The sequence below is a fragment of the Rhincodon typus genome, chromosome 26 (assembly GCF_021869965.1).
Source record: "Rhincodon typus isolate 14 chromosome 26, sRhiTyp1.1, whole genome shotgun sequence".
Taxonomy (NCBI): domain Eukaryota; kingdom Metazoa; phylum Chordata; class Chondrichthyes; order Orectolobiformes; family Rhincodontidae; genus Rhincodon; species Rhincodon typus.
Window position 1 is genome coordinate 16,452,124 of NC_063357.1, and position 25,240 is coordinate 16,477,363.

General features: G+C 37.5%; 1 protein-coding gene across 6 annotated transcripts in view; it reads right to left on the minus strand.

Annotated features, from left to right (window-relative positions):
- The window catches only part of ssh2a (slingshot protein phosphatase 2a), a 154,616-nt gene that overhangs the window by 36,762 nt on the left and 92,614 nt on the right, over positions 1–25,240 (minus strand). For all 6 annotated transcript variants that reach the window (XM_048612554.1, XM_048612553.1, XM_048612556.1 and 3 more), the window contains 3 exons: positions 11,858–11,961; positions 6,730–6,794; positions 2,364–2,482 (listed from right to left, as the gene is read on the minus strand). In XM_048612554.1, coding sequence (XP_048468511.1) covers positions 2,364–2,482; positions 6,730–6,794; positions 11,858–11,961 — 288 coding nt within the window. The remainder of the gene's footprint in view (positions 1–2,363; positions 2,483–6,729; positions 6,795–11,857; positions 11,962–25,240) is intronic.

Genomic DNA, 25,240 nt, shown 5'->3' on the forward strand with positions numbered 1-25,240 from the left:
CATCCAGCTCTACACCTTATTATCATTGATTTTGCCAGGTTAGGTTTTATGAATACCTAAAATTAGTCATTATTTTGATTTTAACTATGTTAAGAGACATGATAGAATAATGGCTTATTGTGCAAAGATGTGCGTTTTTAAAAAGAACAGATAATAGATTTCTTTTTCATGTTTCAGGACTAATGTATTTGTTCACTTTTCCATTATAGTGGCTTTTGGGCTAAAGCAGGAAATGATACAAGGATGCACAGAAGTGAAAATATAGATCAGAAGCCATACAGCAAACCCTCATCATTCCATTTAGATAGCAGCATCAGTAGTGGCAGCAGCAGACACCTTTTGTGGCATAAATACAACCACATGTAGCCTGGTATCAGAGTATCACAGTGGAATAGTTTTCTTTAAGATGAAGTAAAACCAGGCTAAATATCTGTATTGCAGGAAGAGCAAAAGTTGGTGAACTCATGTATGTCAGAAAAAATCAGGTATTCTGTTGTAAAAAGCAAGTAGTTTGTTTGAGGAAACTTCTGACTATTTTTTCAGTGCAGTGCATTATTGTTCTGAATCCATAATCTTATTTTTATTCAGAAGTGGATCACCTTAACATTAGCTTTACCCAAAGGCCAGGCAATACAGAAATACAACAGACCTAGACACCATTCTTTCCAAGTACTGGTTTTTGAGGTATGCAGAAAATGTTTGAACCAGGCACTGCAAGTGTAAATTAATACATACTTTTAAAAATTATATAAATTATGTAGAATTCAGCATAATCACTTGTGCAATCGATTCTGGAAACCATGCTCCTTGTGGTTAAATACACAGCATTGCTAAAGAAAGCTGCAGTGCTCAGGGACAGAGTCAACACAAATAACTTGTGTTGACTGCACAAAAATGAGCTCATGGAAAGTTTTATAAAAAGCTCCCAATGATCGGAGGTTATTCTTAATTCCTCCCCCAGCCACGTGCTTAAACCATTTCTAATTGCACCCTGTAACAGTATGGCGTTCAAGAATTACCAATCCCATCCATGGAACTATATAAAGAGCATGTGTTGTCTTGTTTACATAGCAACAAGCAGACATTTATCAACATAAATCCGACAGATACAATGCTAGTTATTTGCTTGGTCACAGAATTTAAAGTGCATTAAAAATATTGCATATTGTTCAGTTAAATTAGAAATGGCTACTGCAGGAAGATCTTTAAAACAATGTTTTCAGCCTTAAGATAGAACATCACCGATTGAAGCTTATATCTGTTCGCTGACAACAGAAATCTAAGTGTACACAGGGGACTCGAGCATTATCACAAGATAAAAAGTGTGCTACACTAACGAGATTAGTTTCGTCATGAGCAACTTTTACATTTTTCTCTTATTCTTTAACATGAAGATCTCTTAAGTAGGTTTCATTTGATGATAGTATTTTGACCAAGCTTTCTGAATTTAACGAACAAGGCTTAAATGCTCCAGTGCAGAGATTCATTAGTCAGTTAACACCTTAAGGTTCAAATTCCAGCTAGATTATTAAACATGCTGCTCCAGCTGTGTTTCTTGTGAAGCATATCTAAAGATTATTTTACACTGCTTACAATAATCTTGCATAAATGGGCTCACATCCAAGTGTATTGGCAATAAAGTTTTTCAGCAAATTTAATTCCATTTGAGGTCTGCTACAATGTGAAAATAAATACTACAGCACAACAAAAACAACAATATTAAATTGTTGGCTAAAAAGAATATGATATGACCAGTAGGAGAATAAGTTTAAATAAGCTGGAGAGAAGGACAGAAACTCTGAGACAAGATAAACTACTGTTCCAGAGAGTAAAAACAAAATCAAAAGGTTCATAATCCAAATAAATAAACAGCCAAATTCAATTTAGAACATTTGAACAGGATATAGTAATCATAAGCATCTTTTTCTTAAAAAAAAGACGACATGGAATATCCAAATTCCCTAATAATGGCTAAAATCACAATCACTACTTTCAATATTATATTGACTGCAACTATTTGTCAAAGCATTAAACTGTGCCACCTTCAGACAAAAAACTTTTAACATTGAAAATACTACATGCATGAATAAACTAATTTAATCAATACAAAACAAACATTCTATAACATAACAAAGAACTAGTTACAAGGCAGTTGTTCCTGAGGGCTTAGGTATTACAAAATATAACAACTCCTCTACGGTTAATCGTGTTACCCAAATCCCTCAAATGATTGCCTGCATTATGTGTTTCAGAATTTATTATGCCAATCTAATATCTTCACTATGTGAAGCAGCATTGAAAGTTGCACTATTACTTAAGTATGTTGGTAAAATGGCAACAGTTCACATATGAAGTTTTCTTACCTATCCTTGAAGAAATCCATTCCTAAAACGATACTTTCCTCTGTATCTTGTCTACCATTGGTGGAAACTACCACCATATATCGCGTCAGCTCCAGGTATGCACTTTCCAACCGTACAGCCTGGAATTATTCAAAAGAAAAACTTGTTCAAAAGAAGGTTGACATTTTAAAGTTTAGTTTCAACAAAGCAAAACGCTGAGTCAATTTATCCTCTCCAACATGGGGGTAAATTTTCAGTATATTCATTTCAATGAACTGCTGTGAGACTGACATGAGAAAAGCTTCTGGACATCATGCCATCAATATAAGCAAGTTTACAACTATTGCTAATTATCCAATTCATTCACTGGATTCATCATTATAACAGATGAAAAAACAATAAATTAGAATGTGATTTCTGTTAAAAAGTGAATCAACATTTTTGTTCATTATAACACAATAAGCAACCAGAAGAATTCACACACATGAATGGCAGTGTGTGCAGTTAAATATAAGAAATAGCAGTGTTAGATCATACAGCATCTCGAGTCTGCTTTGCTATTTAATAAGGCTGATCTTCAAACTCAATTCTGCTTTTTCACCGTAAGAACAAAGATTTGATTTATTAATGCTGTTCAATTAACATTGCAAGCATAATTGAATGAAGCTTTTGTAACACTGACCTGTTACAGATTACTTTTAACTTTGGTGCTGAGACTGCAAAAATAAACATTTATAGACAGAAACCACACTGGAACTGTTTATTTAAGCATTGCCGAAGAGAAATATTTTATGTAAAATCTTGTTTTACAGTCATAAGGATGATTAGCAAGTAAAGTAATTTATGGGGAGCCAATAACTGCACTGTATGAGAATAGAGTGCTTATTGGTTGACAAGTGGACTCTGATTGGTAGAGGTATTGTCACGGAGAATGCATGAGTTACTGATTGACGTTAACTGCCAGGTTTTGTTTAAATTTTAAATCACGCAGGTTGATGGCAATTTGTTAAGGCATTAAAGGCTCTTACAAATTTTTATAGATACACCATAGAAAGCATCTATCTGGATGCATCACAGCATGGTAATGGCAGCTGCTTTTCCCAAGACCAAAAGAAACTACAGAGAGTTATGAAAACAGCCCAATCCATCACACAAACCAGCCTCCCATCCACTGGCTTCATCTTTGCTTCCTGCTGCATCAGGAAAGCAATCAACATAATTAAAGACCCCTTTCACCCTGGTTATACTCTCTTCCACCCTCTGCTGTCAGGCAGAAGTTTGTATACATGTACGAACAGATTCAATAACAGCTTCTTCTCCATTGTATCAGACTCTTGAATGAATCTCTAATGTAATGCTGATCTCTATCTGCAACTTCCCCGCAGTGCAGTATCCTGCACTCTGTTCTGTTACCCTGATGCACTTGTATGGTACAATTTGCCTGTAAAGCATGCACGACCACACTTTTCACTGTACCTTGGTATGTGACAGTAACAAATTAAATCAAAAAGCAAAATTTAACAGTGAATGGCTGTCATCTAGTTTGCTGACTCGAACAAGTACACATGTACATGTTCTGTCTGCAAAGAACAGAGTTGAGCATTAATACGTGGCTTCTAGTACATACAAGTACACTGCAAGGTGGTTTGACAATACTAAATTGGCTGTCAGCATAATTCTTCGCACAAATCAGGATTATCCAGTAAACATTCTCCAGTTGTGGAATCTCACCTAATGCTGGACACGACGTTGTAGGTTTTGCAAGTGTGGGCTAGTAAGATACAGTCAAGTACCTGGTTTGCTGTGAAAAGCTGGAGGACCATGCCTGTCTGCCATCTTTGGGATGTACAATTACGTACTTGGCATCACACGAGCACTGAAATTTACATACCAAGTTACTCACTTGAGACAGGCAGAATGTCCTTTTGGTTTGATAACAGCATCCTGTTAGTGGCAACTACTGCTATTACTTCAGCAATACTCCAGTTCTGTACTACCAGACAACTGTTTTGTTTTTTACTCTTCCATGGAGGTGTGGGTGTCACTGGGTAGATCAGAATTGGTTTTCTATTACTAACTGCTTTTGAACTGTGTTATTTGCTCAGCCAAGTAGTCAACTACATTGCTGAGTGTCTGGAGTCATATATGCCACAGCAAATAAGGATGGCAAGCTGGCAGATGAGGTTTGTTTACATAACAATCTATGATGACTGTCATGGTCATCAGTGCCAAGACTAACTGTAGTAGATTCCTGGTTTATTAGCTAGATTTAAGTTCTACCTAATGTGGTGGTGAAAAAAAATAGGAAAACATGGGGACAATTTGAACAGCATAAATAAAACAGCCTCCAAAAATGTAGTACAACAAATCTGTTGCAATAAAAAAAAGGGGCTTTATTTAATCAAATGTCCTTTTGGGTCACTGAGCACTATCAGATAGCCACATGGAGGGTCTACAGTGTCATTTTCTCTCCACCCCACCTCTCCCTCTCAGTAATATACTAACTATGCCCTGCAATGTACCAGACCACCAGCAGGTGGCTTGAACTTTGTCTTTCAACTTGTCTCTTGACTTTTAGATAGGCAGCTGGTTAGGAAATGCATGTTAGGCATGGGAAACAAGATATTCTGAGGTTCAAAATTCATACCGTTTTGTTTTTAAGAGGAGGGGTAGGGGTGTTGGAATGGGTCCCCTCACCTTTCTGAAATACAATTCTACCCAAACATTACTGTCTACAGTAGAAGCACATTGAGAGACTTGGCAACTAAAGTACTTTATGAACACCTGCTACATCACAAGATTTATTAAAGTGCACTTAGTTTTCCCAGGAGCAGTTGCAAACTTCCTAAACATCCGTGCAGCAACAAGTGTTATTTTTAGCTGTTACCAATAGCGATTGTTACTCTGTGCTAGGTTTAAAAGAACCAGGCTAACATAATTCACATTTATGAGGACAGACTTTTTGTGGAACTTAAGTGGAACTTAAAGCAGCTTCCTTATTTTGCATGTTTTCTGCTTTTCACCATCTTTATCACACTATAACCATTGCTCAGTTCCAGAAGCAAGACTGCTGTTTATTTAGTTATTTGATATTATTTGTCGAGTCATTTCCAGAAGTTGAAAGAGAGTCCTGATTTTGGTTGACTCTATTTCAAGTATTAAAATTTCCTCCAGTTTAAACCAAGTTGCCAATCTCAAGGCAAAGGTAGACAGATTTTTGACTAACAATGGAGTCAAATGTTATTGGATGCAGGTAGAAAAGGGAAGTTGAGGCTACAGTTAGATCAGACACGATCTTATCAACTGGCAGAATAGGCAAGAATAGCCTATTCCAGCTGCTGTTTCATATGTTTGCTTCCCAAAATATCTCACAGCCAATTAAGTGTAGTCACTGGTAAAATGGAAGGAAACACAATACACAATTTTGCAGTCAAAAAGGACCCACAAACAGCAGTGAGCCCAGTGTCTGAATAGATGATTTTAGTATCACTAATCGGGAATAAATATTTGCCAGGACAGGACAAGACTCTCCTATTCTCCTTCAAATTCTGCCACAGTACTTCACATCCATCCAAAAGGGTCCATGATATAAACATTTATTTAAAAAGAAGGCATCTCCAACAATGTTGTTCATTATTATTCCACATTCTCTTCAATTATTTTGATAGCATAAAACCCATCACATTTCCAGTTCTCTTTAATTCACCAGAAGTCATATAGGCTGCAAAACTCTGGAGAGAGAAACATTTTTTTTTGCAAGAATTCCTCTTCCCAACATTATATGAAAATTCTTAACCCCTGCTTAATATTAGAGGCACCAGACCATCTAGACAGTGCTACATGATTGCAGGAAATAAAGCTGATATGAAACACTAGGTATAGTTTTATATGACGCAAAACTAAAGGCAGCATGAAGTGTTTGGACTTAATGTTTCCTATGAAATGGGTGTATGTTATAAACCTAAATCAAACCTCTAAACACTTGGTGGCCAGACAGACAACAGTTATTACTTGCTACAAGATTCTTTATTATGCCCCACAAAAAGCTCTTTGTTTCGATTGCTGCGAAAGGGAAATTCTTAAACAGATTCTCACATTTTCAGCAAACACTTTTCCTTTACCAAAATGGCATCCACTCAGCTATTGCAACTCCATACATCTAAAAAACCATGAAATAACTCACCATAATAGACCTTGTGTTAGGGTGAAGGGTAACGGGTAGAGTTGAGAATTAGTGAATCAACCCAGTGTTCTTTCACAATTTTGTGTTCAATTCAAGATTAAACACAATTTCCTACACCAAGTAAAATTTCTATTTGTTACATTGGTTGATTGTTAAGGGCATCATCTGAAATGGCACAAATTTGCGTGTACATCGATAACTCACCAATCTAATGTTGTCTTCAGGTCTAAGGAGGGTGAACATTGCTTGTAGGTGCTGTTGGAGGTCTCCTTTGAAAAAGGAACAAAAACTGTAAGGGGCTGGATATACAAAAATGAAATATATTCTGCTATTAATTTGTACCAAATATTTGTTATAGCTCGCTGAACCTCAGCTGTTATCTCTGATGATAATCAAATATCCACAAAAATCACCAGAATTGCTATGGTGCAGGAGACCATTTAACCCATCGTGTCTATACCAGTTCGGAGTATTTTGACTTTGTATTGATGGCCTGCCTTTTGCCCACAAGCTTGCGCAATGTTTTAACTGGTACCTTACGAACCGACGCACTTGATAAACGGTAAAAATTATATACCTCAAATACCACAACATTTAGTGCATTATTGCGATCTCTGAGTAGTCAGCTGAGGGTGCAAGTGAGAAGGTTCTCTGCTGGTAAGTTTTATTTAAAAAATAATAAATAACTTTAAGGCAAAATTGTATGTTGTAAATAAAGTATAACAGTGATGTGTATACCTCCTGCATTACATTTCTACTTCTTAGTGCGTGTTTTTACATTAATTGTACGTACCTCTTGATCAACCGGAATATTTTATCAACTGGATACTCCTAATCCCATTGGTGCCAGTTAATAAAAAGTTTATTGTTCTTAAATATGCATCCAATATCCTGTTGAATGCCTCAACTGAATGTGGCTTCACATTCCCAATCAGTACATTCCATACCCTAACTAGCCACTGAGTAAAAATAATTTTTCCTCAACTTGTTTGCAAAGCAGTTTAAAACAGTACCCTCTAGTTGTTGACCCCTCATGATTGTGAAAACTTTTATCATATCTCCCCTTAGCCTTCTCCTTTGCAAGGAAATCATTCCCACTTTTCCAACTTTCCCTTCCAACTGAGGTATCTAATTCCTGGAACTATTTGCATAAACCTCGTCTGCACTCTTTCCAAAGCATTCACACTCTTCCCATAGTTTGATGGCCTAACTGGACACAGTACTCCAACTGAAGTCTAACGAGTTCATTAGAAAAGTACATCATTAATTCCCTATTCTTGCAGTCAAAGCCTTATTTACAAAGCCTAGAATACTACATGCTTTGTCAGCAGTAACTGCTACTGGTCTTACCAACTTTAATGACTTGCATATACATACACAAAGGTCTCCCTGCTCTGGCACACCTTTTGAAATAGGGCGGTTTGTTTTATACAGATCTTCTACATTATTAGTATGTTATTATTCACACGGTCACAAAAGTCTCCAAAGGAGGAATTGTGTGTGTGTGTGTGTGTGTGTGTGTGTGTGTGCGTATTGAGTGGGGGGGGGGGGGTGGGGGGGGGAGAGATATCTACACAGCCCAAGTGAGAAAAAAACACAGATAACACACACACACACACACACACACAAACAGAGAGAGGAGTGCACAGAGCACAAGCAAGACATGTGGAGAGAGAGAGACAGAGAGAGACACACTGACATATACACACAAACGCACACTCATGCTAGCCTTGTTTAACTTGCACTCTCATTTAGCATACCCTGAAACACCCAAAACAATGGTAAACTAGATCAGTGCCTAGCAAATGAAAGAACGCTGGCTAATGAAAGAATAGTAGAAACACAATCTTCTTTCATTCTGGCTGAAAATCATAAGCTCAAACAGGAAATTCCCTCTACATTGGTATTGCATTTTGGTAAAACAAGGGGAAGAAGACATTAATCAAATCAACAGAGAGACCCAGGGGTTTAGATAGATAATTCTTTGAAGTTTGCATCACATACAGACAGGGTGGTTTGGAAGGCGTTCATCAACACACTTGCCTCATTGCTCAGACGTTTGAGTATGGAGTTGGGACATTACATTGAGATTGTACAAGAGTCTTCTGGAGGCCTCTTCCGAAGTACTGTGTCCAGTTTCTGGGCTCTCTGTTTTAGGAAGGACATTAAGCTGGAGAAGGTTCAGAAGAGATTTGCTACGATGCTGCTGGGAATGGAAGCTTTCAATTATAACGAGAGGCTGGATAGGTTGGGACAATTTTCACTGGAGCGTAGGGTGTTGCAGGGTGATCTTTTGAGGTTTAGAAAATCATGAGGCATACAGATAAGGTGAATGGCAGGTGTCTTTTCCCTAGGGTGGGGGATTTAAAAACTAGGGGGCATAGTTTTAAGTTGAAAGGAGAAAGATTTTTTAAAAAAAAATACACAAAGAGCAATTTATTTTTAAATGCAGAGTGGTTCGTGATTTGAATGAACTTCCAGAAGTGGTGAATGTGGGTACAGTTACAATGTTTAAAAGACATTTAGGTAAGTACACGAATAAGAAATGTTTGGAGAGTTATGGGCCAAGTGCAGGCAAGTGGGACTAGTTAAATTTGGGATTATGGTCGGCACGGACTGACTTGACTGAAGGGTCAGTTTCCGTGCTGCATGACTCTGACTCTAAAACCTTTTTTTGCCAAAATTATGAAGTAATTTACTTTAGTGGTCTCAGATTGAAAGACTTTTGTAAAAATCAGTAAGGTTATCAAAATAAAACTCCTTCAGTATGGCAATGGTAAACAGAGAAGCAGCTGTATGGATAAACTGCAAACCACCACAAAAAGTGATGTAGGCAACAAGTCAAAATCATGACTTTCTCCCCCCAGGAAGCCAGTCATTTACATACATCTTTTATGAAATTATTTTAAATTCATTGCTGCATATGTGAACTTTTACATTTGCAGTAAAATAAATATAAACTTAACATAATATTTGCCCTGTCATTTGTTTTTTGAAACTGTCGTTAAAGCATTCACGTTATGATGGAATCTGTGGTTTCAAAGCTGTATTTCACTTATCCTGTAGCCAAAAAGGAAAAGAGCAAAGGTAAACCTTGGAAGGAAGGTCACTTAACCAGTTTCCAAGGAAATTAAACCTGAACTTACAATTGGAACCTAAAATTTCTACAATGACTGAAGCTGCTTGAAACCATTAAGACCTTTAAACTTGGTAACAGATTATAATTCTGTTATATTGTGCAGGCAGGCAGACACAGACAGACAAGATCTAGAAACCAAGAAAAAGCGAATGCACAGCTCTATGACTGTTTACTTTGAACAGAACGATGGTAGATCTACATTGTTCACCCCAAGTTGAGGAAGTTCTACAGACATGTGACATTTTTGGCAGATACAGGTCTCTGGAATTTGGGTTGATTGTGAACTTTTAGTGGCTATGGTCCAGGCTAGCTCCAAGAAGATGAGCTGAAATTCTCTGCAAACAGAAGAAATTTGAAGGACTTTTGTGACTGAGATTAATGTTATGCTGTGACCTGCTGTGCCAATTTACAAGATCTGTCTTAGTTGTATCTGCTGTTTAATCTGTAACAGAGTTCATAATAAACAGCAGTTTTTCTGTTACATGGTTAACTTCTGTTGATTCTAGATTTAGAGCACAGGTGGTTACCCAAGATAATATATAGCTTTTGCTGCTCTGTTGTATAGTAAAAACTTCTGTTTAAACTGCAAATCATGTGGCTTAATTTTTTTTAGAAAACGATTGGGATTTTAAAAAATCCCAAATACATTTCAAGTCTCTACTAAGATCACAATAATGCAAATAGAAAACACAGAAACACAAAAACTTAGAAGATAGGAGGAGGAGGCCATTCGGCCCTTCAAGCCTGCTTCGCCATTCATCACGATCATGGCTGATTGTTAACTGAATAGCCTAATCCTGCTTTTTCCACAGAACCTTTGAACCCATTTGCTCCAAGTGCTATATATAGCAGCCTCTTGAATACATTCAATGTTTTCGCATTAGCTACTTCCTGTGGTAATGAATTCCACAGGCTCACCACTCTTAGGGTGAAGAAATGTCTCCTCATCTCTGTCCTAAATGGTCTACCTCAAATCCTCAGACTGTGACACCTGGTTCTGGACACATCCATCATCAGGAACATCCTCCCTACATCTACCCTGTCTTGTCATATTGGAATTTTCTAAGTCTCTATGAAATATCCCTCATTCTTCTCAACTATCCTTTATATTTTACATAATATTTCACAGTGCAATACTGTAGTACTTTACATACTAATAAATAGATGGTAAACAAAGAAAGGAAGAGCTGCCTATATTAGGATATTGGTTACTTTCTTCAGTGAAAGTTTTAGTGCTTGACAAATGGTCTTGATACGACTGCAATAAGTGTCTCTTTATCGGAAATTTATTGTCTAATCTCTGAAGTTCAATAATTGCAGAAAAAATGGTCCACTGAAAGGTGGATCTACAGCTCTTATGTATTATGTTAATCAGGTCACAAACAAAACCGTTTATAAAACGTTGCATGTTTTCATATTTAATTGGCTGCTCTAGAAATTAGACTACAATATACAATAGACTACCTGATAAGAGACAATGTGCAGATTTCTACTGCTATTGGAGATGTAGTGGTATTATTACAAGGGACATTTCCACAGTGCAAATTACATCATTGAACTGACCAAAAACTTGTCACAAAGTCATAAAAATCCTTTCAAAGAAGTATTCTTGAGCAATGCAAATGTTGTTTTCCAAGATGACGGAGTCAGATGAGAAATCTTGCAAAGCTTTCAAGTCTTGCGTGTGTTTATTGCTACAGCAGTTGAACTGAAGTGAAAATTCTCACCCTGCCCTTAATACCTAGAACAGAAGTACAATTAACTTCCTTTTTCTGGTTTCAAGAATTACAGCTGTTCCAGCACTCATCCTTCCAGTAGCTTAGTTCCTCATCATGAGAAAGCTTAATATATACTCCCACACATTATTATTAATAAAAACTATGCTCCGGCTTTGTTAAATCCAGATGCTAACAGACACGGTAGCATCAGTAACAACGCATCAGCAAGAATGCTGAGAAAGTTACTGAGTATAGAACAGTGCTTATCCAGTCCAGGTGAAATGCAAATCAAAACTGCTTTAGTATCATGCGCAAGAGAAAGTATTGAACATAGGTGTGAAAGAGAGGGTACATGAATCTATTCAGCGACTATTTAAAATCTCTATCAGCATATTCATTTGTGCTTTTTTTAAAATTCAGCATTGCTACAATTTTATTTCAAAAATTAATGATTTCTCATTTGTATGGCATTTACCTGCATGTTTATTGCGTCGGTGATTGATTCTGGGTGCAGTTGAGCCATTTCCTCGAGGCAAGAATAGGGCAGCACCCTTTACAGTCAGGAAACTCTCATTAATGCTGCGAAAAACAAAATACTCATTAAGTAAAGCAAACTAAAATATGGAATGCTGGAGCAAATGATCCATCGTATTCTAACGCACGTAATTAGATATAGTGGATGAATGTTGTATTAACTGGTTACAGAATATTTATGATGTATACAAAACAGAACTTCTCCTCTACTTCAAATTGCAGACTCTGAACTGCGTACACCTCCTTGATTAACAAAGAATCCATGTAAACAAGACCTCTTTTTAGGATGCATTAGGAAACACAAAAATAATAGAGAAACGGATCTTTAAATGACTATCCTGACTCAATCACAACATGTGCTGCTTAGCAATTTTAACCATGACTTTGTTAGGCTGTGGCAGTGGTACACATCTCTGGAGCAGGTGGGACTTGAACCCAAGCCTTCTGGTTCAGAGGTAGGGATAACACTACCACAGCATCAAAAGAGCTCCAATTTCAAATTCCACCTTCTACAATGGTGGGATTCAAACATATGTCTCCAGAGCATTAGCCTGTGGTTCTGGATTACTAGTCCAGGGACATCACATCACCAGTACCTGCCCATTCACACAATGTACTGGGCACATAGTGAACAAGGATAACTCCAAAGGTTGTGCTATGGTCTTCCAAAAAAACTATCACATAAAGACACTTCGCAACATCAAGATAACGAGAGAGGCAGGTCTCAACAAAAAATGCAAGCAGGACTTCAAATGCAATGTGCATGAACTCCATGTGACAAAACATCACTATTAAATACTAATTACTGCAGACAAAAAAAAAGTAGAGTTAGAATTAACAATGTGATATAAAATGAGAGATAATACACAAGGTAATAAAAAAGGGCACAGAAAAAATAAACAAAACAATTTTAAATAAAATTGAAATTCATTTTGATCGCCATCACAAGTGAGAAAGTTCTTTTTTTAAGAAACATCTGATTAAGAATATTGATTACAGGTTTTAGGTTCACTGAAATCAAATTATTATTTTAGAGATTACAATTTCTTTGTATACGACAGCATTTTTTTGGGAAGGAAGAACTATATTCACCCAAATGTTGTCCTTGGTACCCTGAAGTACTTCACAGGTTCACAACACAAAAAATGCATGCACTGGAATGTTAGGATGAGTAGCCAGAAACTGACTTTAACAGCAGAAACTGATCTAAACAGGTTAGTAAGAAAATGAAATTCAATAGTTTAACCACTGCTAATTCAATGTAATTAAGGACTTAAGCTACTGGCTATGTTACTTGACAACTGACATTAATTCAGTTGAAAGAAGAGCAGCAATGATGGGCTTTAATACACACGACAGTGCCAATTAAATACAGTATTTAACCCACCAGTTAGACAAGAGATAAAAGCTGACCAGTTTAATTCTAATGGTATGAGCATGTCCAGTGTCCAACTTCTTGTGAACATCTACAGTATCAATCTTGGCTTTACAGTAAACCCTGAGCCTGAAAGCCATTAGCTTTTCCCAATGGCACTGCAAAAGCAGGGACATAATGTGCAAATTCAAGGTGCAGTGCACATTTTGCGACCTCAATTCTTATTAAGGCATACCTGCAACATTTTAAAAGCCTTTTCTTCAGTCTTGTCGATAGTAAAAATCGTTAAGTCTTTAATTAATTCACACCTATGTGAAAATATCTAGAACTATGTGCTTTTTGCTCCATTTGAAACAGTCCCAGAATCTCTACTCGAAATGGACTACATCAACACTGTATGTTGTATATAAACCAGGACAAATCTTTTAAATACTTACATCTTCAAATATAGAAAAATGTACCCATGTGATGTTTAGATGCATTTTAAGCTTTAATGGAATGTGTCGCATCTAAAAGATGGAAGAGCGTAGGCTGGAACACACTTTTAAAATGCCCATAGTTAAAATTTCAACAGACTGTTTTAGAAGAGAAGAGGACAAAAGACAACACATCTGTTGTACCATGTACCCTGTAAATCATTTGTACAAAAGAAGTAGCCCAATAATATGTATGAGAAAATTATATTAATTATTTTATGAAATGCCTCAATTGCAACTCATTTAAAGTTGGCATAAAAATTAACTGAAATCTTAAAACAATACTGAAAATACTAAAAGTAGCAGAGGTTCCTAGAATAAAACGAATTACTTGACAGAATTAGAAAAGAATTTAATAGTTAACTGTTTCACATTGTTCCAGAAGTAAACCCTCCCCTCTCACCATCAATGACTGCCAATTACAGTGCCAATAGATGGGACAGATTATCTAGTAATAAACCTGTTCCTTAGCACTTATCCTACAACATTTCAAGATAAATACAAACTCAATATATGACATTTCCCAGCAACAGCAAAGAATGCACCAGCCCCTGCATTTTTGAAGCTGCTTCATGAAAGCAAATAGGATACGTGTAATGTTATGTATCAAGTTAGAATCTTTAGGGCAAGTTAGGTAACTAGTGCCAGCTCTTCAAATTTGGAATTACGAAATGCAACTTTGACCACAAACCACAGTCACAAACTCTGATGTCACAAGATTTCAATACTCTCCAATTCTGCAAACTGACAAAATTCTTATAAACACGGCCTTTCAAAAGAAGTTTATGCTCTGAAATGAATTGCAACAGATTGACAAATTGCAAGCTTTAACTTATCTCCATTATCACGAATCCAATAAAGCAAATGACTCATTGAAATTTTATCCACCTCAGAAACAAACAGCCTTAGAAAAATATTAGCATTTTTAAAAAAATTGATCCAATTATATTGTTAATACTGCTAAAATAGCTAAAATAAGAAAACCTAGAATGCAATCAATATCCTGTAGAGGTTACTTAAAAAGGACAAGCAGTTTTATACTTGCTTCCTACCATATCACAAACAACAATCTGATGCTTACTGTGTCCTACGAATATCAGAATTTCTACCTTCTGATGTTTGAATTGGAACCAACTGCTTGTCTGGGTCCAACAAGTTTAATACAGCTTTTGAACCTTTTAAGTGCACAAAGATTGGTAAAACAGCATCCATCAATAAAGACTCAAATAGTGATTTACAACAATGCCCCAATGGGCTACATTTTACCATATTCAAGTACTAACGTTGATAGAATATATAATTAGTTGGTTCTCAAAATGCTGCTTTAAAAACAAAACAACTTCATAAATGCATTCCAACATTCCAATTGTTGATGGCTGATCAATGACAATTACTTTACTCCCTTTGATACCCATACCAAACTAAAATTGATCAATTTCAAGTCTTGAAAATTTCAGTTGACTCTGTATTCACACTGTTTTGGGGAACGCAGTGCCAGGTTTCCATTCTCTCATGTGTGGATAAATAATCCCTGATCTTACTGCTAATTGACCAATCACATTTAGCATCAACCCCTTATTCTAAATTTCTAGAAGAAATACAGTAGTTACAAAGAAACCATCAAATCCATATATAATTTTAAACACGTCAATTAGGTCACCCCTCAGCAATATAAAACAACTGCATGCAACTTGCCTTCATAGCTCAACATCAGCATAGACACGGTGGGCCAAAGGACCTGTTACTACGTTGTATGACTGTGACTCTAACAATTTACAACCAGGTATGGTTCTGATGTATCTGTCCTAAACCCCTTTCGAGCCAGAGAACAAAATAACTCTGAAGAATTAAACTACATTTATTTCAATGCAAGGGGTCTTACAGGTAAAGCTAATGAACTCCGGGCACACTTGGGAACATGGGATTGGGATAGCACAGCTATTACAGAAATGTGGCCAAGGGATGGACAGGACTGGCAGTTCAATGTTCTGGGTTTCAGATGCTATCAGAAGGGTAGAAAAAGGAGGCAAAAAGAGGAGGGCAGTGGCATTTTTGATCAAGGAAACCATTTACTGCTGTAACTAGAGAAGATATTTCTGAAAAAAAATCAACCAAAGATGATATACGGGTTGAAATTAGAAATGAAAAAAGGAATGAGTACCTTGATGGGATTGTACTATAGACTCCCCCAATACTCAGAGGGGAATTGAGGAACACATATGTAGAGATGTTTCAGATATATGGAAGAATAATATGGTTGTAATAGTAGTGATTTTAATTTTCCAAATATCGACTGGGACAACTATAGTGTTAAAGAGTTGGTTCGTGAAAAATTTGTCAACTGTATTCAAGAAAATTTTCTTTACATATTGATAAATGCTCCTACCAGAGAAGGAGCAAAACTGGACCTTCCCTTGGGTAATAAAACAGGGCAACTGGCTGAAGTGGTAGTAAGGGAACACTTTGGATCTAGTGAATATAATTCTAAATGCTTGTAAATAGTTATGGAAAAGAATAAGCCTTCTATAAAATTAAAAGATTTTAATTGCAGTGAGGCAAATTTTAATGGTCTGAGACAAGAACTTTCAAAAGTTGATTGGAGTAGACTGTTCGCAGGTGAAAGGGACGTCTGGTAAGTGGGAGGCTTTCAAAGGTGTGATAGCAAGAGATCAGCGTCATTATGTCCCTGTTTGAGTGAAAGGTAAGGTTGGTAGGGTCAGGAAACAATGGATGAATAAAGATATTGAGGTTCTAGTCAAGAATGAAAAAATAATCAATCATACTAGATATAAACAACTGGGTTCAAATGAATCTCTTCAGCAGTATAAAGACTGTAGAAGCATCCTTAAGAGGGAGATCAGGAAGGCAAAGAGAGAATATGAGATAGCCTTGACAAATAAGGTGAAGGATAATCCAGAGAGATTCTACAAGTATATTAAGAGCCAGGGAGCAACTAGAGAGAGAGTAGGGCCCCTTAAAGATCCAAGAGGTTGACTTAGTGTTGAACTCCTGGAAATGGGAGAGATATTAAATGAATATTTTGCGTCAGTTTCTACTATGGAGAAAGAACTGGAGGCTACAGAACTCGGGGGAAATAAATATTGATGTTTTGAAAATAGTTCACATTACAGAGGAGGAAGTGCTGGAGGTCTTAGAACACATAAGGTGGAAAAATCTCCAGGACCTGATCTAGCATATCCCAGGACTTTGAGGGAAGTTAGGGAGGAAATTGTGGGCCTACTTGCAGCAACATTTGTATCATCAAAAAAATTAATGGGGCAGGTGCTGAATGACTGGAGAGTGGATAATGCTGTACCTTTATTTAAGAAAAGATATAAGAAGCCTGGGTACTATAAATCTGAGAGTCTAACTTTGGTGGTTAACTTGTTGGAAGTGATTCTGAAAAACAGGATTTATATGCATTTAGAGGGGCAAGGAATGATTAGGGGTAGTCAGCGTGGTTTTATGAGAGGGAAATCATGTCTTACAAACTTGAAGTAACCAAGAAGATTGATGTAAGCAAAGCGGTAGACATTGTTCACTTGGACTTGAGTAAAGTCTTTGACAAGGTTCTGCACAGTAGACTAGTTGGTAAAGATAGATCGCATGGGATTCAGGATGAGTTTGCCAACTGGTGAAACGGTAGGAAACAGAGTGTGATGTGCAGGGTTATTTTTTGGACTGAAGGCCTGTGACCAGTGGCGTTCCACAGGGATCGGTGCTGGGTCCACTTGTGTTTGTCATTTATATATATGATTTAGATAAGAATATTGAAAGCTTGGCTAGTAAGTTTGTGAATGACACCAAGGTTGGTGGTATAGTGGACAGTGAAGAAGGTTATCTAAGTTTACGAAGAGATCTTGATCAATTAGGTCAATGGGCTGAGGAGTGGCAGATGGAGTTTAATTTGGATAAATGAGAGGTATTGCATTTTGGTATCACAAACAAAGGCAAGACTTATTCAACTAAAAGCAGGGTCTTGGGTAGTGTTGTAGAACAGAGAGATCTAGAGGTTAGGGTACATAATTCTTTGGAATTTGCATCACATATAGATAGGGCGATTAAGAAGCTGTTTAGCACACATACCTTCATTGTTCAATCCTTTGAGTATAGGAGTTGGGATGTTATGTTGAGGTTGTAGAGGATGTTGGTGAGGCCTCTTCTGGATTACTATGACCAGTTCTGGTCTCCCTGTTAAATGAAGGATACTATTATGCTGGAAAAGGTACAGAAAGGATTTACCAGGATGTTGCCAGGAATTGGAGGCTTTGAGTTATAAGGAGTTATAGAGTGACCATATAGAGATTTATAAAATCATGAAGGGTACGGATATCGTGAATGGCATGTGTGTCTTTTCCCTAGGGGTGGGTATTTCGAGACTAAGGGGCATATTTTTAAAGGTGAAAGGAGAAACATTTTAAAAAGACATGAGGGGCATTCTTTTTCCACCATAGAGGGTGGTTTGTGTGCAGAATGAACTTCCGGGGAAGTGGTGGATGCAGGTACAGTTACAACATTTAAAAGACATTTGTCTAAGTACATGAATAAGAAATGTTTGGAGGAATATAGGCCAAGCGCAGGCAGCTGGGACTAGTTTAGTTTGGGATTATGGTCAGCATGGACCGGTTGGTCCGGAAGGTCTGTTTCCGTGCAGTATGACTCCATATCCTTCCCAACCTGCAGTACTCAAAACTGAATGCAGTACTCAAGCTGAAGTCTGATAATGGCTCTGCATCACTGTAGCCACAGTTCCTCATGCTTTTATTTCAAATGGCCTTGAAGAGAAGTCTCATATACAAATACCTAGAGCAGTTTGCTTTTCTACAGCACCTCTCCTATTTAATATAGAGGAAAGGACGAGCTCTACTTTCTGTACACTGGGTATACTGTTGAAACAATTTAATTGAAGCTATCATGCAGTGAAGAGCAATGTAAAATAATTTCACAATGCATTATATCTTCCATGTTGAAGAAGGACGAGGTAGCAATGTATTAAGAAACCTGTGCTTAATTAGGAAAGCAAACAGTGAAGGCTGAAGGTCCAGTGGTCATTGCCTTGCGTACTTTAGAAGTCTGGGCTGTTCTGCAAGGAGCAAAATATCAATAAAAATGATCAATACAGGATGTTCAAATGTATTTAAAAATATTTTTGTTATGAATACTAGAAAAGACTCAATTCAAATGAAGAAGTTAGTATGTTGGGGCAGCTTCCTCTTTGTATATAATACAAAAAAGTGGCTCAACCTAGAATGTTTTTTTTTCTTAACTCTACATAACAATAATTCAAAGTGCTCTCTTGTTGTGGAGTGTACCAGTGAAGCAGTAAGGGAGGGATAGAGAAAAACACTAGTAGAGTAATTCTTGACAATCAATGAAAAAGAGGCAAATTAATCTTGACAATTAATAAAGTATAAAATTGATCGAGCAGCCATGCTGACAACACATTCATTCTTCTCTACATTCTCACTCAATAGCTAAGAACAAAGTTCTCTTTGTCATGCATATGCTATTAACTATTTTCTAGCTTATGTTCCTCTGTGCTCCATACTTCAAAATTAAATAGCATCTTCCAAAACAGAATTGGAATGAAGGCAATGCAAGTGCCGTAGTATTAAGATATTATTTTTCATGTTGTTGCCAATTAATGGGGAAAAGAATGTCACACCAAACTGCTGGCTTCAATTTGCTACTCCCCGAACTCAGATTTTATTTAAGTAGGCGAAATGTCAGAGGTTCAAATTATGCATAGCATTGGAATAAACTCCAGTCCTCCTGCATGATTATGCAGCCTACATCAAAAAATTTAGAAGGAAGAACCAAGTGCACATCAAATGCATTAAAAATTGAATGGTAAGTTTAACATATTACATAGTGCTGTATTATATGAGTATTTGGTACATTTCACATCAAACCACCCATGCTGTAAAGAAAAGCAAGTTATACACAGATTAAGTGGATACTTCATGATTGCATATTGAAGAGATCCCTGCCCCTTGTATTACACTCTCAACATTCTGCCAAATTACAGTAACCACCAAAAACATAAGGGAGCAGAAAGGAAAAATACTTGAATTCTGAGAGCCCATCTGCAATAATTTGTAAATAGGGGTGTCTCATTTTTCATAGTCCTATTTGACACAAATTTCCACAGGCACTTGTGGATTTACCAACATACCATAAATTCCAGTGGAACCATGCTGTTATTGGAACTGGAACAATCTTACTAGTCAAAAGAAAAAAAAATGACTGCCTCATTGCGTTGAATTTCTCAAAAAGAATGAGGGTGCCTGTTAAAAATAAGTACATTTTAAAAGTTCCACTAATAATGTGACAAATCTGATCACAAAGAATACTCAATTATGACTTCAAAATTATGCACAATCTTATTTTCACATTGCTAAACGCACTTATCCAATTTACCTGGAATAAGACTCAGCATTTAAATGCCCATGATTTTGTATTAAGACGTGATTTTCATTTCCTGTTATAATTTTTGAACAAAACAGAATTTTGTTCTATAATGTCCAAAATTATGTCAATAATGTATTATGCCAAGTTCATTACACTTTCCACTTACTATATCACTTCACAGACCAAATCAATGGCTGAATGATGACAACCATCAAAAAAAACACAACTCAGGAAAAACAACTGACAGAAGAACCTTAACATACCAAATATTTCGGTTATGCCATAGTCTAAGGACAAGACTTTCCAAAAAAGGTCCATTGTAAAATGTTTCACATACACAGACAAAATCATAATCAAGCCATTAGCATTTTGGGTTTCATGTATAGAAGTATAGACAACAATAAGCAGGTCATGATAAATTTGTGAAGGGCAATGATCAAATCAAAGCTAGAGCACCATGTGCACTTTTGGGTAGCTAATTTTTCTGCTGAGGAATTAATGATAAGGGGTCATCAAATCCCAAAGTGTAAGGAAGGAACTTGAGAAAAATAGCTCTATGCGGAAAGTGCAACAAATGCTTCGCCATGGGATGTGGTTTCAGAAATTGTTATATATGTTGACAGAAGAACAGATAAACACTTGTTGATAATGCCACATGGTTTTGGGGAGAAAGCTGGGCAATGTGCTTTGGATTAGTCTCGAAAAGAACTGACATGGTTAAGCTAGGCCAATTGGCCTCCTACTTTGCTGTGAACTTCACCAGTTGCATTAATCTCAAGGGTAGTCTAGGAGCATGATTTTACTTGGTTTAATTCTAGCTACTAAACCAATGAAGTGGAAAAAGGAAACAAAAACTGTGTTTATACCACCAAATTTGACAACAGTCAGAAGAGTGCCACAAAATGGGAGCTCAGTTGACTATCCAGCAGGGAAGCCACTTTTGCTATTAGGTCCAAATGAATGATAATGCAAAAGTAAACTTGTTGAATTTACTATGGTTACTGACATGATATTTTTCTATTGTTCAGTCTCTTCCCACCTAATACTTTTGCTGAAGGAGGAATACACTGGAATTTACTATAATGGAAAATTTCTTCAGTGTTTTGTGATACTGTGATACTGACAAATGTACATGCATGTTGGGGCTGGATACAAATTTACATTTATACTACTGTCTGATCAGTTCACCAGTGTTCATACACATTAGTAGATTTTTTTTGAACTCTAAAGCAAGTACACAAACATTTTGTTCTTTATCAAGATATTTAATACTGCAACGTCCATCAGAATACGAGTCTTCGTCACAGCACTTAACTATGGAAACAATCACCAAGTAAGAAGGTAAGTTCATACCTTAGAAGCTCAACTTTTAAAGATGCATTTCATTTACTGCTTCCAATACTCATTTATGCAAAAAAAATTGTCCCCTAGTACAAGTATCTCTTTTTAAAGATTTTCACATTGTTGGTAACCAGATGGTTTGGAGTTTTATTCACGTAGAAGAAAACAACTTTTCTTTGTCTGGCCTGCTTGTTCGGCTCAAAAACATTATCACCAATGTGAACAAAGCACAGAACTGCACTGCTTGGCATGAAAAGAAAACGTTTTGGTTAGTTTATCTTCTTTCACTCCCATCTGAATTGAAGCAGCAAAAATTCAATTTGTAGTCCATAATATTTTAAATTTGCCTCACCTGCAATCTCAGAATTTTGTTAGTAATGACTGTAGCCATGAAACTGCTTAGCTTGAAAGCAAATTACTTTGGTCCTGTCCCACAAAATTACTGAAAATCACAAGTTTAATTGTAATTAACTTACTGCTCTTGTTAAGAGTGCTTATTAAATCACTCACTTTCATTTTACAATTATAAAGTGAAGGCCATTATACAGCAGTTTATCAAACCCAATTCTGTGCTAAAGGCAACTATTATTAACAGTTTCACAATCAGGCTTTCAGGCAACATCTTTAGTCCAAAGATGAAATGACGGGAGTCTTTTTTAATTTTAGTGACATATACTCATTCACGCTATTCAGAAGTTATTACAAAAACCACAGGTAAAAAGAAAGTTCAAAACCAGTTTCTGGAATGGTTATAAAATGTACAAAATGAAATTAGCTATTGCTTTGTAGATTTAATGCAATAATTCACAAAAAAATTCTGAAACAAGAGTTACATGTTAAAACCATGTTCTTTCATCAGAAATAAAAAGAGTGTACGGGATGTGGGCATCCCTGGTCCATTCCTAATTGTCCAATGAACAGTTAAGAATCAAGCACATTGCTGTGGTTCGAGAGTGACATGGAGGCCAGCAGATTTCCTCCCTTAAATGACATTAGTGAACCAGATGGGCTTATTTTTATTCCAATTTTCTTTTACTGAATTCAAATTAGACCATCTGCCATGGTGAGATTCAAACCCCATGGGATTCTGGATTACTCGTTCAGTGATATTACAGCTCTGCCACTGTCCTGGCATACACAAGGGAGGCAAAGTAGATTTGAATTAGGGAAGTTTCTCTACGAAGGTAGATTTTTGAACAAATCTAATAACAAAAATCGGGGTTGGGGGGGGGGTGGGGGGAATAAAGCGTTTGATGTTAATGCAAAATACAAAATCAGACTGCACACAATGGGTCTATTAATGTATTAGAATCATGGGCTCTAAAGCTCAAACAGCTCTTTTTTGACATCCTTGGCTTTACTTTCATTTTTCCAAGTTTGAATGGCCAAATGGTCATTTAATTAGTGAGGTTTTTCCAGAAGAAAGGCCTTTTATTTGAATTCATGCAGTAGAACATAGTGGTGCCATTTGGATAATTTTTGACAAGATACAAATTATGACAACACAGGAAAAATTTAATTTGCAAAATGGGCAGAGAAAGTACAGATAGATGGGTATGTCTCACAGTTCACTAGATAAATCGAATGTGGTCTAGTCTCGTTTAGACTAGACAGATCTCAGTTTTAGTTCCTCCCTGCCTGCTGCCATGCTTCCATTGTAATATGAGCAAAGTGCCTATAATTAGCCAGCATAATGCAGAGTCAGTACATGTACAAACCTATCACAGCCATGAACGCTGCAAAGAATTTAAAGTTGCAATGCAAAAAGAGCTAAACAAGCTAAAAGAAATATTGGGCCAAATCATGTTTATTTCTCACCTTCAGTTCCATCAAGTTTTGTGGAGAATTCTTCTCCAGAATGCCTAGGAAGTTTTCTCACTGCATCCGAACAAACTCGCTGTATTAACTATCTACTCCGCCCCATGTCACCCTTCACATTGATTCTAGTCCCATTCTACCACTCACCCTAGGTCCAACAAATCGCCACTGTCAGGATATCCTGGAATGGACTGGCATCCCCACTGCCAGTGCCACCTTTAAAAGTTGGTTGTGCACCCAGACAGGCAGTGTTAGCCCGGAGTTGCCCTACATGGTTCCTGATGTTTGTGTCAGACATGGCAGATGAGGCGAAACTGAAGACACACTTTGCTGGCAGGGACGTGGAGATCCTGATATACAGGGTGATGCAGAAGTGAGACATCACTCCCACCATGGCAGGCAATGGAGCTACAACACCAAGCCATGCTAGCCTGGTCCTAGATTGCCATCTTGCTCAATGTGGTCTCAGCGTCTGAAGGAAAGCACAGCAACGTAGGAAGAAGATCAATGGCCTTCTCCACAAGTGCCATCTTCTCATCAATACCTCACATTCTCTCTCCGTTACTGCACCCACCTACCACAAGGGTCATGCTCTAAGACTATCAATGTTGCCTGCAACATCTTCCCTCACTCACTTGCCCCCAACCCCAGCCCCAATATCACTAAACCCTGCACATGTCCTTTGTACTGCCTACTCATTTACTTGGGGCAGGTCTCCACTTACAGCAAAGCTAACAGCTGTGTCACACATTTTCATCTTTAATAGTTACCGCTCTCATTGCAACAGGAAAATGGCCCAAAATAGGGCAGAAAGTGTCAAGACGAGCATTATGCTACTCAACCTTTGGCTCCTAACCGGAGAGAACCCTGACTGCGACTGCCCGAGTGGTTGACTGACCACATCAAGCCCCTGAATTGGTACTGAAGGTTTCCCCTCAACCTAATGTGTCAGGACATCCTCACCAAAAGCTCTCTCCTTTGACTCGACTGAGGACTGCTAACAACCATGATAAGCCTCTTGATTTTGTATCTGTGCTAAACAGCAAAGCCATTTTTCAGCAATGTGAGCCTGGTATCTCTGGCTGAGGAACAAGGCGCAAAATGGCAAGGCAAGGCAAGGCAGGAATGCTGTGAGAATATAGATAAGCTCAAAAGTGACTGAGTGTTTAGAGATCAAGCAAAACAGGCTAGAAATGCAGCCTGGTCAACATCATGAGCCAGGTATTGCAGAGTACAGAGTGCCTGTTGTAGCATTACAGTGATAGTTGCCATTGTGCCCTGACATGCAACATTATTGCCAAGTTTGCAGATGACACAAAAATAGGTGAGATAGGTGGAAGGACATGTACTGTTGAGGAGGCAAGGAAGCTGCAGAAGGACCTGGATAGGTTATAAGGGTGGGCAAACAAGTGGCAAATGGAATAGAAATTTGGGCAAGTGTGAGGTTATGAACCTTGGTAGGAAGAATAGAGGCACAGATTATTTTCTAAATGGGAGAAAGCTTTAGAAATCTGAAGCACAAAGGGACTTAGGAGTCCTCGTTCTGGATTCTCTTAAGTTTAATATGCAGGTTCATTTGGCAGTTAGGAAGGCGAAGGCAAAGGCAAAGGCAAATGCAATGTTAGCATTCATTTCAAGAAGGTTAGAATACAACAGTAGGGATGTACTGCTGAGGCTATACAAGACTCTGGTCAGACTGCATTTGGAAAATTGAGAGTAATTTTGGACCCCGTATTTTAGGAAGGATGTGTGGCTGCTGGAGGGGGTCCAGAGGAAATTCACAAGAATGATCCCTGGGATGAAAGGCTCGTCACATGGGGAGCAGTTGAGGACTCGGTCTGTACTCGATGGAGTTTAGAAAAATGGTGGGGTGGGGTTGGGGGGGGGGGGGGGGGGGGGGGGG